Here is an 18,112-nt window from a genome sequence, read left to right on the forward strand (position 1 = left end):
CACTTCCTCTGGAAATTCATTCTGTACACGAATATTCATTCGTGTTTGAAAGCTTTGCCCTCATGTCTTTTTTAAATCTCTTTCCTCTCAAAAATGTGCCCCCGGTCTTGAAAACCCCTTCCATTTACAATATCTACATGTCTTATTATTTTATACTTCTTTCAGCTCGCCTCTTACACTCCTACATTCCAGCAAAAAAAATCCCAACCTTTATAACTCAAACCTTCCATACCTGGCAACATGCTGTAAATCTCTTCTGAACCCTCTCCAGCTTAATCTTGCCTCTGTCAGGCAGCATTCTCTGGTTTTAAGACATGTTAGCCATGGAGAAGAGATTTTCATAATCTACTCTATCTCTGCCTTATAAATCTGTATACCTCATTCCACCTCCTCTGCTTCATGGCAAACAGACCCAGCCAACCAGTCTGTGCTCATAACTGAAACTTAAATCCCAGACAGTATTCTGGTGAATCTCCTGTGCAACCTTTCCAGTGCAATCATATCCTTCAGACTGTGTGATGACTAGAACTGCACTGTATTCCATCTGTGGTTTTACCAATGTTTTATAAAATTGTAACAAAGATTTCCTTGCTCCTATATTCTACATCCTGGCAATGAACGTGCAGTGATTGTAAGGAGGTTGGCCGGGTGGATGTCATGAGCTGTTAACCTGGTCCAGTCAGAGAGCCCTGGCTGATATAAACAGGAGTGTCAGGAATTCTGCTCATTCTGAGGGCTGGCTCTGAGGCAGTTGAAGCAGTGTCAAGGACTCTTCATGTATATATACAGGGTGACTTGGTCATAAGTTATTTCAGAAGGCAAGCATCCCTTATGCCTTCTTCACCATCCTGTTTAGCTATGCTGACATTTTCAGGGATCTATGAACTCTGGAAGTTCACCAAGGACCCTTTTGTTCCTCAGTACTCCCAAGGGACCTACCATTCATTGTGCATAGCATTCCCTTATTAGACCTCCTAAAATGCATCACCTCACACTTATCTGGATTCCACCTGCCATTGCTTTGCTGAATTTATCAGCTGATCAACATTAGCCTGTACACTAAGACTGCCCTCCTCATACACAGCAATTTTCATGTCATCTGCAAACTTGCTAATTATACCTTCTACATTCACATCCAAATCATTAATATACATAACAAACAGCAAGTGTACCTGCATCGATTGCTGTGGTACACTGCTGATTACATGCTTCCAATTACAAAAACAACCTTCTTTGCCTCATATTTGGAAGCCAATTTTGGATCTAGTTTGTCAGCTTGCCTTGGATCCCATGGGCTCTTACCTTTTGGACCAGCCTTCCATGGGGGATCTTATTGAAGTCCACATAAACCACGTCAACTGCACTTCCCTCAAGAATATATTTAGTCACCTTTTCAAAACTCAAATAAATTAGTCCATCAGGATCTTCATTTAACAAATCATTCCTGACTATTCCTCATCAATTCCTGCCTTTCAAAGCATTGATTAATTGCACCCTTCAATTTTTTTCCAATGATTTCCCTAACACTGACTGGTCTGTAATAACCAGGCCTAACTCTGTGTTGCCTTTCTTGAATAAAGGAACTACATTAGCTATCCTCCAGTAATCTGGCACTTCACCGGTGTCTGATGAAATATTAAATATTCAAGGGCAGTGGTTTACCTTCTTGAACTACTATGGTTCTCCTGGCAAAGGTATCCCCATAGTGCTATGGTAGGATTTTGATCTAGTGGTAGTGAAGGAATGGCGATATGTTTCAAGTTGGAAATGGTATGTGAAGATCCGATAAAGCTCCCATTACCTCATGCTCCCACTCTCATGGCTTTGGAAGGTTCTGCTCAAGTGAGTTTGGCGAGCCACTGCACTGCATCTTGTGGATGGTGCACACTGCAACGCTGATCGAGATGATGGTAAATGACTCACGCCACATGCAGAAATCAAAATTCCTGCAGAAACTCTTCCCAGATTTTCAGTTTCCAGAATTTTAAAAAAACTGGAACTTGCACTGACTGCAGCAGCTGCTCGGTCCATCACTATTGAGGGTACCTATTGAGGGTATAGTCCATCACTGCAAGGACTTACCCTCAATAGTCAAGAGGTACATCGGAGTAACACCTGCCAGCAACAGCTGTAGCACTGGTAGTGACAGGCTACGTACTGGCAACAAAAAGTGCTGGAGATCACAGTATCCAAAAGCAAGCTGATGTTTTGAGTCTCGCTGACTCTATGAGCTGGCAGGACCTGCAGAGGGCAGTATGAGACAAACGAGTGGATCATCTCATATCACACATTAAAGAGCAAGAAAACTCACAGAAATTGGTACTGATCAGCTGCCCATTTTTACCAGTGCCTTTTATGGGATCTCCAAATCTCCATCTGTTCGTACATAAAAGAGAGGCACATTTACCAAGCTTTTGTCTTATTTTCTCCTGGATATAGGTAACACTAGTCAAGAGCGTGGTGCTGGAAAAGTACAGCAGGTCAGGCAGCATCTGAGGAGCAGCAGGATCGATGTTTCGGGCACTGGCTAGGCCAGCGTTTGTTGTCCTTGCCATTTGTCTTCAAGCTGACTGGCTTGCTGCGTCATTTCAGACTCAACCATATTGCTATGGGTTTGGGGTCACATTTGGCCAGTACAGGTACAGATGGTAGATTTCCTTCCCTAAAGGACATTAGTGATGTACTTATTGAATTTAAATTGCACAAACTCCCCATATCCCTAACACATTAGCTTGGGGCCTCTGGATTACTGGTTCCGTGACACTAGCACCAGGTTAGCATCTTCCCACATCCATCCTTTGTCTCAGCATTAGTGTGAACATTTCTGCTTTCTTGACATTTATTTCACTCTGTAGAGAGGATGCTTTGAGTCTGCCAGATTCTATTGACTATTAATTTTGAGAATTCTCAATTTGTGCATGCTCTGCTTAAATCTGCTGGAGTTGAGAAGAGTAAGAGGTGATTTGGTTGAATTCATTCCAAAGGATCATGACCAGGTGAATGCAGAGACTGTTTCCTCTTATGGGAGAATCTAGAATCTAGTCAGTGTTCAAAACTCAGGGCTTTGCATTTAAAACACATTAGGCAAAATAATTTCACTCGGATGGTCATGAGTCTTTGGAACATTCTCCCTGAAAAGAAGGTTGAAGCAGAGTCTTTGAATATTTTTAAGGCAAAGATAGACAGATTCTTGTTAAGCAAAGGTTGAGAGAGGGGTAGGTGAGAATGCAGATTTGAGGTTACAATCAAATTATCCATAATCTTATAAAATGGTGGAACAAGTTCAAAGTGGGGTGAATGCCCTACTCTTTATCCCAGTTCACATTTTTATTCAAAATGTAAACAATAAGCCACTGATGAGTGGAATCCATTTTGCAATGCACAGTTCAGGACTCTGCCATATCTGTCAGTTTACACAATAAAACATTAAGTAGGGGAGTAGAATACATGTAAAGCTTGTTATTAGACCAATCCATGATAAGAAGAAGATCACGTGCACTGCAGAACCACTTGCAGGAATGAAATGCTGGAGAATATTTGTGAACAAAATCAAAGCAGGAACACAGCAAGACTGGTGGCCAGTTGCTTTGAGTTTTTGAAATGAAGCCAGTTGGAGTAGAAATACGGTTCAATGTTATTAAGGAACAAACAGGCCTTCAGACAAGAATGCTGAAATCAGCTTCAGTTGAAACTTTATTGCTGGAACAGCACAGCAGGTCAGGCAGCATCCAGGGAACAGGAGATTCGACGTTTCGGGCACAGGCCCTTCTTCAGGAATGAGCAGAGAGTGTTCAGCAGGAGAAGATAAAAGGTAGGGAGGAGGGACTTGGAGGAGGGGCGTTGGAAATGTGATAGGTGGAAAGAGGTCAAGGTGAGGGTGATAGGTCGGAGTAGGATGGAGGCGGAGAGGTCAAGAAGAAGACTGCAGGTCAGGAAGGCGGTGCCGGGCTGGAGGGATTCGGCTGAGACAAGGTGGGGGGAGGGGGGATGAAGAAACTGGTGAAGTCCAAGTTCATCCCCTGTGGTTGGAGGGTTCCCAGTCGGAAGATAAGACGCTCCTCCTCCGACCGTCGGGTTGTTGTGGTTTGGCGGTGGATGAGTCCAATGACCTGCATATCCTCGGTGGAGTGGGAGGGGGAGTTGAAATGCTGTGCTACAGGGTGGTTGGGTTGGTTCGTCCGGGTGGCCCAGAGGTGCTCTCTGAATCGCTCCGCAAGTAGGCGGCCTGTCTCCACAATATAGAGGAGGCCACACCGGCTGCAGCGGATGCAGTAGATGATGTGGGTGGAGGTGCACGTGAATCTGTGGCGGATATGGAAGTTTCCTTTGGGGCCTTGGAGAGAAGTGAGGGGAGAGGCGTGGGCGCAAGTGTTGCACCTCCTGTGGTTGCAAGGGAAGATGCCGGGAGTGGAGGTTGGGTCGGTGGGGGGTGTGGATCTGACAAGTGAGTCGCGGAGGGAGTGGTCTCTACGGAAAGCTGATAGGGGAGGGGAGGGAAATATATCCTTGGTGCTGGGGTCTGTTTGGAGGTGGCGGAAGTGACGGCGGATGATGCGCTGTACATGGAGATTGGTGGGGTGGTAGGTGAGGACCAGTGGGGTTCTGTCCTGGTGGCGGTTGGAGGGGCGGGGCTCAAGGGCGGAGGAGCGGGAAGTGGAGGAGATGCGGTGGAGGGCACCGTCGACCACGCTCCTCCGCCCCTCCGCCCTTGAGCCCCGCCCCTCCAACCGCCACCAGGACAGAACCCCACTGGTCCTCACCTACCACCCCACCAATCTCCATGTACAGCGCATCATCCGCCGTCACTTCCGCCACCTCCAAACAGACCCCAGCACCAAGGATATATTTCCCTCCCCTCCCCTATCAGCTTTCCGTAGAGACCACTCCCTCCGCGACTCCCTTGTCAGATCCACACCCCCCACCGACCCAACCTCCACTCCCGGCACCTTCCCTTGCAACCGCAGGAGGTGCAACACTTGCGCCCACACCTCCCCCCTCACTTCTCTCCAAGGCCCCAAAGGAAACTTCCATATCCGCCACAGATTCACCTGCACCTCCACCCACATCATCTACTGCATCCGCTGCAGCCGGTGTGGCCTCCTCTATATTGGGGAGACAGGCCGCCTACTTGCGGAGCGATTCAGAGAGCACCTCTGGGCCACCCGGACGAACCAACCCAACCACCCTGTAGCACAGCATTTCAACTCCCCCTCCCACTCCACCGAGGATATGCAGGTCATTGGACTCATCCACCGCCAAACCACAACAACCCGACGGTCGGAGGAGGAGCGTCTTATCTTCTGACTGGGAACCCTCCAACCACAGGGGATGAACTTGGACTTCACCAGTTTCTTCATCCCCCCTCCCCCACCTTGTCTCAGCCGAATCCCTCCAGCCCGGCACCGCCTTCCTGACCTGCAGTCTTCTTCTTGACCTCTCCGCCTCCATCCTACTCCGACCTATCACCCTCACCTTGACCTCTTTCCACCTATCACATTTCCAACGCCCCTCCTCCAAGTCCCTCCTCCCTACCTTTTATCTTCTCCTGCTGAACACTCTCTGCTCATTCCTGAAGAAGGGCCTGTGCCCGAAACGTCGAATCTCCTGTTCCCTGGATGCTGCCTGACCTGCTGTGCTCTTCCAGCAATAAAGTTTCAACTTTGATCTCCAGCATCTGCAGACCTCACTTTCTCCTCGATGAAATCAGCTTCAGAAGAGTACTGCAAAACGGGAAGAGTCATAGTAAGCACATACAATCACAATAAGGCACTAAAGCAGGAAGCAAACTCAATATCACTAGTACAATCAAGCAGAGCACTGCAGGCTTACATATAGAAACAAAACTTACCGAATGCCAGCTTATGTTCAGCATTTAGAGTATCTGAAAAAATAAAAGAAAGTTATATTAATATTAATACCTGTAACACCAGGCCTGCAACAATTTGTATCTGTACTATTTCATATTTGTTTATTTTACAGCACTTTATAATTTGGTCATCACATTACTGCTTGTGGAATTTTGCTGTACCCAGTTTCCTGCCATATTTCCTCACTTTCAAAACAAAGACTGCATTTCAGAGTGGCTACGAACAAAGGATCATGGTCTCAGGATTCACGGTAGGCCATTCATGACTAAGGTCAGGAGACATTTCTGCATTCAGAGGGTGGTGAACCTTTGGAATAATCAAAAGGCTATGGAGCCTCTATTTAAGAATATTCTAGCCATAAAGGCATCAAAAGATATGAGAGAGTATGGGACTACAATGTTGAGATAAAGGAGCAGTTACAATCATATTGAATGGCAGAGCAGCTTAATGGGCTGAATAGCCTGCTCCTACGTCTATTGTTTCTATGAGGAAAAGTACGATATAGATGAAAGTCATCTCATTCTTAAAGGTCTTACTGTCTGAGATCTAAGCTCCATTTGGACAGCACTTTGAGTGAGGTATTGGAACAGAAACAAGCCACAGTGCCCTGTGCTAAATGGCGCTCCATGCCATTGCAAAGTTCAGTGCACTAGCCATACACTGAGTTCCTGGATCACTGCACAGTTTATTATAATGAGCTGTCAAACACTTTGGCCAAGAACTTTCAGTTTCCAAATGGTGAGAGATTGAACATAATTACCAAGGTACACTACCAGAGCCCCTGGAAGTTCCAATGCAAGGATTCTGGGAGAATTGCCCAGGAAGTCTGAACTCGCAATGGTATTATTAAATAAACTAATGGGGCTAAAGGTAGATAAGTTTCCTAGTCCTTATGGCTTTTATCTGAAGATCCTGAAAGAAATAACTACAGATACACTGGATGCATTGGCTGTAACTTTCCAAAAATCTTGTGACTCTGGGGAAGTACTGGAGGATTAGAAACCTGCCAAAGTGACGTCCCTATTTACAAAGAAAGGAGAGGCTGATTAGCTAATTAAATATTGTTGGAAAAATTTCATAATCAATTACTAAGGAAGTAACAGCTACACATTTGGAAATCATAATCTAATCAAGCAGAGTCTTCTCTCGACCCTGAGCACATGTCAAGAAACTTTTAGATTAGATTCCCTCCAGTTTGGAAACAGGCCCTTCAGCCCAACCAGTCCACACCGACCCTCCGAAGAGTAACCCACCCAGACTCATTTCCCTCTGACTAATGCAACTAACACCATGGGCAATTTAGCATGGCCAATTCACCTGACCTGCACATCTTTGGATTGTGGGAGGAAACTGGAGCACCCAGCGGAAACCCACGCAGACACTGGAAGAATGTGCAAACTCCACACAGATGGTAACCTGAGGCCAGAATCGAACCTGGGTCCCTGGCGCTGTGAGGCTGCTGTGCGAGCCACCGCGCCGCTTAGATGGAGTCTGACAGCTTTGTATACCCAGGTTGCATGATATGACTGATGATATTAAAATTATATACACACTAATGGGGAGACATAACACCAAACAACTGAAACCCCAAGTGATCACACTAACCCCTGACTCCCACCACCAATCCCCTGTCCAAATCCTACCACTCAGACCCCCGTTTCCAATCTGGAAACACTAAGAGAATTTTTTGCCCAAGTTAGGTTTTGCTTTTTTTATTTGTTCATGGGATGAGGGCATCACTGACTAGTCAGCATTTATTGCCCATCTCTAATTGCCCAGAGGGCAGTTAAGAGTCACCCACATTGCATGGGTCTGGAGTCACATCTTCAGCCAGACCAGTTAAGGATGGCAGCTTGCTTCCCTAAAGGACATTAATGAACCAGATGGGTGTTTCCAACAATCCACAGAGGATTCATGGTCATCATTAGACTCTTAATTCCAGATTTCTGTTGAATTCAAATTCCACCATGGCAGGATTCAAACCTGGGCCCCCAGAACATGGCCTGGGTCTCTGGATTAACAGTCTAACAATAATACCACTCAGCCATTTCCTATCTAGACTTACAGCCTGGGCACTGTTGCATAAGATCACCAAGCGCTCTTTAAAGTGTTCTTTTACAGGTTCCATTGCTAACCACAGAATGGCTTTGTTACCTGGAATATTTTAGTGATCTGCTCTACTCAGTAGTAATCTGACATTTCTGTACTACAATTGGTTTATTTGTTCCTGAGTTGTGACTAACATTGACTAATTCTCGCCACAGTCTCGAGTAGAGCCAATGATAGCTTGGACAAAGCAACCTCTTCCTCCTGGAAGCATGAGTGAACCAGCCATGGTCCTTATGGCAATCCCATAGCCTCCATTCTCACTCTTCTACTCTATAACCCAATAATTACCACATTCACTGAATTCAATTTCATAACTGGCATTTAAATAACACTTGCATGAGCCACAACTATCCGCCCCACCCTTCCACTGCTATTATCAGCCTTTCCCATAGCCAATGATGCATGCATTCATCATAGCAATGAGCTCTCCTCAGCAAGACACTCTCTCTATGTTTCAAACCACCTTTCTCTTAAAGGGCAATATTGTGGTGAAACATTTGTAGTTGTGAGTGTAGCCATTGGTCAATGTGAAGCACGCTCACCTCAGAGTTTTGATTACAAGTCCAATTGCAGAGTAATGCACGCAACACACTCAGCACAAAGTGAGTGTTGCACTATGGGAGATGATGAGATGTTAAACCAAGGCCCCCTGCACCAAAGATATGAAATCTCCAAAGGTTTGAAGAAAAGGATGTTCTCCTGGATGATATTTGCATGTAGCAATATCACAAACTCAAGATTAGCTGCACATTGTCAGTTTGTGGGAAAAAAAAATTGGTCACTGCAGTATCATCATTTCAAACATAACCTCAACACTCAAAGAAAATAAACCTGATCTTTGGATTTCTGATTTGGAGATGCTAGTGTTGGACTGGGGTGTACAAAGTTAAAAATCACCCAACACCAGGTTATCGTTCAACTGGTTTATTTGGAAGCACTAGCTTTCGGAGCGCTGCTCCTTCATCAGGTGGTTGTGTTAGACAGATGTTTGATTATCAGCCAAGTCATGGATTATGGGAAAAGGAAGGACGAGGCATTACAACGACAAACAGATCAGCCATGATCTTGTATTGAATGTTGGAACAGGATGGAGCAACTGACTGGTCCACTCCTGCTCCTATTTCTTATGTGCCTATGATCTAAAATGCATCATACTGGTGTCCTGTAATTACCTTGAATTGGATTGTAATGAGCCTGATCATTTTGCTGATCACCCATAAATGGCCCAAGACAGGATGCAGCCATGGAACCAGCTCCTCCCGTTAGTTTGGGTAAATTTTGGCCCAGTCCATGCTTCTGCCTTGGGTTATTTTTATGCTTTGCATCAGGGCATTGGACCTGTGAGCATTGACAATCTATTTTGAAAATGAACCATTTCAGTCCTGTCTATGCATGTATGTAATTTGAATCAGTTATCAACACTGTTCCCCACGCACACCATCTTCCTCTCCTATATAATACATGACTCACTGTCGAACTATTTTCTGTACCAACCTGTTGTGAGATGTTGTTCTCTGAGACAGATGAGACTTTGAGGCAGCTGAGACTTGAACCCAGGTCTCCTGGACCAGTGGTAGGGACACAATCAATGCATCACAAGAGGCTAACTTTACAAAGCCAATGAATAAATTCTCTGATACCAGAGTAATAATCACACTGATCTGATTTAGTTAATGACATGCTGATTAATGCCTGGGAGCACCCAGCCCTAAATCTCAGCCTCACCTAACACCAATGAAGCACTGTGTAGTCACTGTTATAATATAAGAAAGACAGCTGCCAATTTGTACACAGCAAGCTCACAAAAATGTGATCAGAACCAGATAATATGTTTACACAGTAAATTTTTTATTATCCGGCACCTATGGGACCACGAGTATGCCAATTGATCAAATATTCCCGATAATCAAGAGGTCCATGCAATCCATTTAAAAACACACACCAAGTAATGGAAACAAAATTTAAAGGACATATGCAACACTGTTATACTTTATTCATGGCATAAATCATTTAAATAATAATGCAACTTTGCCTGAAATAAAACTTACTGGCAGAGAGCCTTCTCACTCACACCCTCAACTGACTACTCAGACATCATGGATATTGCCATATTTGAGGAGAAATTAACTCGAAATTAAACCGACTGTTGATATTTTGTGTGGCTATTCGATTGAAAACGTATATCTATGTTGAGGTAAATAAATTTTTAAAATCTATAATAATTGGACAGAATTGTACAATAAACTTCACAATATTTGAGCTATATAATTTTTTGAAGTTTATCAAGAGCGCTGGTCAAAACAAAGCTTGTTGTAGTGACTTTGGGCCTCTAGGAATGAAAGTTGACCAGAATATTGAGAGAATCCTCTCTAAATTGCGCTGGGACATTTTCCATCCTCCTACACAGTCAGGTTTAACATCTTTTCTGAAAGACAGTATCTTCGATATCTGGCACACTCTCAGTGCAGGACTACAGTGTTAGCTGGCATTGTGTTCTCAGGTCCCTACAGTGAGATTTAAACTACAAATCTCTGACTGTGAGGTCAGACATTATCTCTCAAACCATCAGCAAAACCCAAAGCATGAAGTGCTAAAGTCTCCTGTCAGCACTCCCCAAAAGAATGCACTTCACAACTGCACAACCACAATCCACTGAGAATTCTTAATCCCTCCTGCTGCTGCTGTGAACTGGCCAGGAATTTCCTCAGTTAGAGCTGTTTCCATTCCTGTAGTGAAATGAGTCTTCAAGAACCTTAAAGATTTCCTCTCAGAAAATTTAGAATGGTAGAGGTGGAAGTTGGGGGCTGGGGGCATCACAGACATAATAAACTGGAGGCACCCATCCTCAATTCCCTCCTTTGCAATAGACATTTCAATAATTCCACCATTTTCCCCGAAGTCCCTTTGTTGTTGATGCGGTGCGGGCAACATTGGGAGTTATTTACGTTATGCACCTCAGAGTGATAATGACCAGAGGAAAGATATGATACAGTTCAGATTACATTACTGTACAAAGTCAAAATAAACCTGAGTTACTTGCCCTTTAATCTGTATTTGTTTGTATCTGTGACTCCAGCTTTCACAATTTAATTGGTGGTAATTTTTCAGAGTGATATCACCAATTAATCATCATACAGCACACAAACAGACCTTTTGGTCCAACAAGTCCATACCGACCATAATCCCAAACAAAACTAGTTCCACCTGCATGTGCTTGGCCCATATCCCTCCAATCTTTCTTATTGATGCACTTATCTACCGTATATACTCCAGTAATAGTCAATCTCATGTAAAAGTTGACCCCCTATTTTTGGCCAAAAAGTCTGGAATTTTCCATGTATCTCGTGTAAAAATTGACCCTAATTGACCACAGAGAACATATCAACATTTGCGAGTCAAGTTACTATCCTGTACATATACATTACGATGAGGAAATTAATCTTTTCTTTGTGCTATTATGTGCTTTAATATACAATTCACACCAAATTTGTCAGGGAAGTTTAAGACGCATCAGGTCAGAGTCATACGACAACCTCACTTTCTGTGCAGCTCAGCGGAGCTCAGGGCCCCTGTATAGCATTCTTGGAACACAGTCATATACCTTGTTGAGGATTTGAAATTTCTTGTGTAAAAAACAAAACTTATATACAGCAATGTTCAAACTGAAAGTTATTGAAGTTGCAGAGGAGACAAATAACTGTGTAACAGCATGAGAATTTTGTATTTCGGAGAAACTTGTGAGAGACTGGAGAAAGATATCGAACCTACTTCAGATTATGCCAAAACAAAAGTGTGCCAACTGAGGTGAACCTAGCAAGTGGACACAATTGGAGAAAAAAGGTGCTGAATGGATACTTGAAAATCGTCAAAATGGAAAATGTTTTAGCCGTGAAGCTATCCGAATCTATGCAGGAAGCGAATCAAAGAAGGATGGAATTTTGGATTTTGAAGCAAGTGCTGGATGGTGCACATGGTTCATGACAAGGCATGACTTCATATTTCCACAGTGATTTCCTCACCCTAGGGAAACCACATGTGCCATTCACCTTATAAAATCCTCATGATTTTATAAACCTCTATAAGGTCACCTCTCAACCTCTCAAATTCCAGTGAAAAGAATCCCAGCCTATCCAGCCTCTCCTTATAACTCCTGGCAACATCCTGGTAAATCTCTTCTGAACCCACTCCAGCTTAATAATATCCTTTTTATAGCAAGGAAACCAGAACTGGACACAGTACTCCAGAAGAGACCTCACCAATGCCTTGCACAACCTCAACCTCCCAATGCATTTCTAACCACCCTATCTACATGTGATGCAAACTACAAAGAATAATGTACCTGAAACCCACAGTCTCTCTGTTCTACAACACTTCCCAAGGCCCTATTTTTAAGTTTATAAAAGTCTTGTCTTTGTTTGCTTTACCAAAATGCAATACCTCGCATTTATCCAAATTAAACTCCATTTGCCACTCTTCAGCTTATTGACCCAATTGATCAAGATCTCTTTGTAATCTGAGATAACCTTTTGCTGTCCACTATACCTCCAATCATGGTTTCATCCACAAATTTACTAACCAAAATTCTATATTCTCATCTCATAGAGTCATATAAATGTACAGCATAGAAACAAACCCTTTAGTGCAAATCATTCCTGCCAACCAGCATCCCAGATAAACCGAGTCCCATTTGCCAACATTTGGCCCGTAAGCCTCTAAACCTTCCTATTCATATACCTATCCAGATTACTTTTAAATATAGTAATTGTACTAGCCTCCACCATTTCTTCTGGAAGCTTATTCCATATCCGCACCACCCTCTGTGTGAGAAAGTTGCCGTTTAAATCCCTTTTCAATCTTTCCCCTCTCACCCTAAAAATATGGCCTCTAGTTTGAACTACCCCACTCGGGGAAAAGACCTTGTCCAATTACCCTATCCTTGCCCCTCATGACTTTATAAACTTCTATAAGGTCACCCCTCCACCTCTGATGCTCCAGGGAAAACAGCCCCAGCCTATTCAGCCTCTCTCTATAGCTCAAACCCTCCAACCCTGGCAAAATCCTTGCAAATCTTTTCTGAACCCCTTCAAGTTTCACAAAAGGGAATCCTGTTCAAAAAAGGGAATCCTGTTCAAAAAGGGAATAGGGATAACCCCGGGAATTACAGGCCAGTTAGTCTTACTTCGGTGGTAGGCAAAGTAATGGAAAGGGTACTGAGGAATAGGATTTATGAGTATCTGGAAAGACACTGCTTGATTAGGGACAGCCAGCACGGATTTGTGAAGGGTAGGTCTTGCCTTACAAGTCTTATTGAATTCTTTGAGGAGGTGACCAAGCATGTGGATGAGTGTAGAGCAGTGGATGTAGTATACATGGATTTTAGTAAGGCATTTGATAAGGTTCCCCATGGTAGGCTTATGCAGAAAGTCAGGAGGCATGGGATAGAGGGAAATTTGGCCAATTGGATAGAAAACTGGCGAATCGGTCGAAGTCAGAGAGTGGTGGCAGATGGTAAATATTCAGCCTGGAGCCCAGTTACAAGTGGAGTTCCGCAGGGATCAGTTCTGGGTCCTCTGCTGTTTGTAATTTTTATTAATGACTTGGAAGAGGGAGTCGAAGGGTGGGTCAGTAAATTTGCAGATGATACAAAGATTGGTGGACTTGTGGATAGTGAGGAGGGCTGTTGTCGGCTGCAAAGGGACTTAGATATGATGCAGAGCTGGGCTGAGGAGTGGCAGATGGAGTTCAACCCTGCCAAGTGTGAGGTTGTCCATTTTGGAAAGACAAATAAGAATGCGGAATACAGGGTTAATGGTAGGGTTCTTAGTGAGGTGGAGGAACAGAGGGATTTTGGGGTCTATGTTCATAGATCTTTGAAAGTTGCCACTCAGGTGGATAGAGCTTGTAAGAAGGCCTATGGTATATTAGCGTTCATTAGCAGAGGGATTGAATTCAAGAGTCGTGAAGTGATGTTGCAACTGTACAGGACTTTGGTTAGGCCACATTTGGAGTACTGTGTGCAGTTCTGGTCTCATCACTTTAGGAAAGATGTGGAAGCTTTGGAGAGGGTGCAGAAAAGATTTACCAGGATGTTGCCTGGAATGGAGAATAGGTCGTACGAGGATAGATTGAGAGTGCTAGGCCTTTTCTCGTTGGAACGGCGAAGGATGAGGGGTGACTTGATAGAGGTTTATAAGATGATCAGAGGAATAGATAGAGTAGACAGTCAGAAACTTTTTCCCCGGGTACAACAGAGTGTTACAAGGGGACATAAATTTAAGGTGAAGGGTGGAAGGTATAGGGGAGATGTCAGGGGTGGGTTCTTTACCCAGAGAGTGGTGGGGGCATGGAATGCGCTGCCTGTGGGAGTGGTAGAGTCGGAATCATTGGCGACCTTTAAGCGGCAATTGGATAGGTACCTTTAAGCCGCAATTGGATAGGTACATGGATGGGTGCTTAAGCTAGGGCAAATGTTCGGCACAACATTGTGGGCCGAAGGGCCTGTTCTGTGCCGGAGGGACTCAGATTTCTCCAGTTTCCTCATTTCCCCTCCCCCCACCTTGTCCCAGTCAAATCCCTCGAACTCAGCACCGCCTTCCTAACCTTCAATCTTCTTCCTGACCTCTCCGCCCCCATCCCACTCCGGCCTATCACCCTCACCTTGACCTCCTTCCACCTATCGCATTTCCAACATCCCTCCCCCAAGTCCCTCCTTCCTACCTTTTATCTTAGCCTGCTGGACACACTTTCCTCATTCCTGAAGAAGGGCTTATGCCCGAAACATCGATTCTCCTGTTCCTTGGATGCTGCCTGACCTGCTGCGCTTTTCCAACAACACATTTTCAGCTTTCAACTCCTTTACTCAATGCCCTGACCAATAGGTTTATAAGATATAGAAGAAGAATTATGCTATTTGGCCCATCAAGTCTGCTCCACCATTCGATCATGGCTCATATACCCCTCACCCCTATTTCTCTGCCTTCTCCCCACAACCCTTCAACCCATTACCAATTAAACATCTGTCTAACTCCTCTTTAAACTTACTCACTGTCCCAGCATCCACTGCACTTTGGTGAATTCCACAGGTTCACAATCCTTTTGGAGAAGTAGTTTCTCCTCCTGTCTGTTTTAAATTTGCTCCCCCTTATTGTAAGACTGTGACTTTTCATCCTAGTATGCCCCACAAGTGGAAGCATCTGTCCATGTTATCCACACATTTTATCGCCTTGAATACCTCAATTTGATCTCCCCTCATTCTTCTAAATTCCAGACAGTATAGGCCTAAACTGTTTAATCTCTCTTCATATGACAAACCCCTCATCTCTGGGATCAATCTAGTGAATCTCCTCTGAACTGTCTCCAAATCCACAACATCTTTCTTCAAATAAGCGGACCAAAACTGTTCACAATACTCCAGGTGTGGTCTCACCAATACCTTGTATACCAAACACCTTCTTCACTATCCTATCCACCTGCAACTCCACTTTCAAGGAACGATGAACCTGCACTTCAAGGTCTCTTTGTTTAGGCAAACTCCCTAGAACGTTACGATTAAGTATATTAGTCCTGCCCTGATTTGCCTTTCCAAAAGGCAGCACCTCACATTTATCTAAATTAATTTCATCTGCCACTCTTCAGCCCACTGGCCCATCTGATCAAGGTCCTCTGAGGTAACCTCCTTCGCTGTCCATTACACTTCCAATTTTGGCATCATCTGCAAACTTACCAACGATACCTCCTATGTTCACATCCAAATCATTTATATAAATGAAGAAAAGTAGTGGACTCAACACTAATCCTTGTGGCACACCACTAGTCACAGGCCTCCAGTCTGAAAAACAACCCTCCTCCACCGCCATCCTCTGTCTTCTACCTTTGAGCCTGTTCATTATCCAACTGACTAGTTGTCCCTGTATTCCATGAGATCTAACCTTGCAAACCAGTCTCCCATGGGGAACCTTGTCAAACGCCTTACTGAAATCCATATGGATCACGTCCACTACTCTGCCCTTAATACACTTCATTACTTCTTCAAAAAACTCAACCTAGTGAGACATGATTTTCCACACACACAGCTAAGTTGACTATTCCCAAGCAGTCTTTGCTTTTCCAAATTTAAATCATTTATATCAATGCCAAACAAACAGAACCACCAAACAATCCCATCAGGCTCTAGGTGACTCAAGCCAGGTGCAGAGTCTGATCCTGGAGTACAGCACTCACCTTCATAGAATGAGATGAACACTTCCCTCTCCCAAAGCTTCTGAACATGTCTGTAATTGTTCACCATTTCTGTTTGATTGGCTTCATCCATTCGTGAGAAGTATAAGTCTTTTTGTAACTCTGACAGCTGGTAACAGATTAAAACAGTTCCTGTTACTGAAGCACTGAACCAAAAAGAATCCTTTTGGCACATTTCTATCCATGTAAATACTCCTGAGATGAAAAGAACTAAGGGTGATGTCCAATTTTTGGGCCTGAGATCCTATCTCAATCTCTGCCAATGTATATGATTCCTAAGTCAAATAACACTTGAATTCATTTCCTAACAGCTTGGTTCATTTTCCTGGGACTCTGCTACTGGATGAGGGTGGAAGGTGATGGACAGGGAAAGATCTAGAGTCCAACAGAGTGATACTGCTGGTGACTTCCTTACTACTCCATGCAGTAACCTTAAAATTCAGGATCTAAAGGAACCAGATGCCAAGCACAGTGGTGAATTAGTAACCTGACATCACTGGTTGAGAAAATACTAGAACCTAATATGAAATACATGATGGCTCGATATATAGAATATAATTTTCTGACCAGATAGTCATCATGGATTTATAAAAGGAAAAATCATGTTTCACAAATCTGATCAGAGCTTTTTTTGAGGATGTTACTAGCAAAATTAATAATCGATTTCCAATGGATATTGTGCATGTAGATTTTCAGAAGACTTCTGATAAAGTTCCGTACATGATGCGAGTTAGCAAAACTAAAGTGCTCGGAATTGTGGTTAATATACTCGCATACAATGAGGGTTAGTTAACAGGCAGAAAGCAGAGAGTTGAAATAAACAGGCCATTCAAAGGTTGTCAGGCTGTGATCAGTGGGGTGTCAGAAAGATCACAGTTAGGTCCAGTTGTTTACAATCTATAGAATTGATTTAGTTATGGGAGAGAAGTAAATATTTCTAAGTTTGGAAATGAGAGTTGGTGAAGAAGATGCAAAGAGGCTTCAAGGGGATTTAGACAGACTAAGTGAGTGCATATGAGCATGCAGAGGGAATATAAATCACCAGATTGAGTCCTGGAATGGTGGGACATCCTTTGAGGAGACAGCGAGGAAACCAGGCTGTATTTGAATTGGCCAATCTTGGAAAAACCCATCTGAGACCCTTCGAGACCAAAACGTTCCATTTTCAAACCAAGAATTGGGTTTCAAGATGAGATTCGCATTGGTGAGTGGCAAGAGGCCTATCATCATGGATTCTCATTCATTGTCATCGTCATCGTTAGTCAAAAGCATTGTGCTGGAAAAGCACATCAGGTCAGGCAGCACCTGAGGAGCAGAAGAGTTGATGTTTCGGGCATAAGCTTTTCATCAGGAATCCTGACATGAAAGTCAGAATGGTTACTTGGTGATTCCAGCTCCTCTGGACCTCCATCTTGGACACCCAGAATTTGGAATCTCAGACACACTTCAGGGCACCAGGCACATGGACAGTACAGCCACAGACATTGACTTCGAAAACAGCAGTCGTCAATTAAGGAGGTTGAACATGTTGCTGTATATGACATTAATCTCACCGCTGCACTGTGTGCCAGCACCCAAAGACACTGCATGTGCTTCAAATAAATGGCCATGGCTCAATGTCTAAAGTCACAAAGGCTTCAGTTAAGTGTAGGGAGATGCAGCACAGTAAGTTAAAGGTAGCATCTGAAATCAGTGCAAGGACTTTGGGCAGTTGGTCACTCAGGGTTATCAAGGTCCCAGCGTCTGTACCTTTACAGACTGGAAAGGGATCCAGATTAGTCCTGTGTACCCTGCACAACCAATCTGAGGGGTTGCAGCAACAGTGAGAGAGTTTGTACACTCATCAGTTTGAGATGTGGTCACTCATCATGCCAGGGATTCCAGCAGTGGCCAGTACT

General features: G+C 43.9%; 1 protein-coding gene across 3 annotated transcripts in view; it reads right to left on the minus strand.

Annotated features, from left to right (window-relative positions):
* Positions 1 to 18,112, minus strand: part of ca12 (carbonic anhydrase 12) — an 88,933-nt gene that overhangs the window by 19,973 nt on the left and 50,848 nt on the right. For all 3 annotated transcript variants that reach the window (XM_043680140.2, XM_087981928.1, XM_043680141.2), the window contains exons 9-10: positions 16,197 to 16,323; positions 5,849 to 5,881 (exon numbers count right to left, since the gene is read on the minus strand). In XM_043680140.2, coding sequence (XP_043536075.1) covers positions 5,849 to 5,881; positions 16,197 to 16,323 — 160 coding nt within the window. The remainder of the gene's footprint in view (positions 1 to 5,848; positions 5,882 to 16,196; positions 16,324 to 18,112) is intronic.

Source organism: Chiloscyllium plagiosum, unplaced genomic scaffold (assembly GCF_037043375.1).
Source record: "Chiloscyllium plagiosum isolate Xiang-an unplaced genomic scaffold, Cpla_swu_hap1 HiC_scaffold_42, whole genome shotgun sequence".
NCBI classification, from domain to species: Eukaryota; Metazoa; Chordata; class Chondrichthyes; order Orectolobiformes; family Hemiscylliidae; genus Chiloscyllium; species Chiloscyllium plagiosum.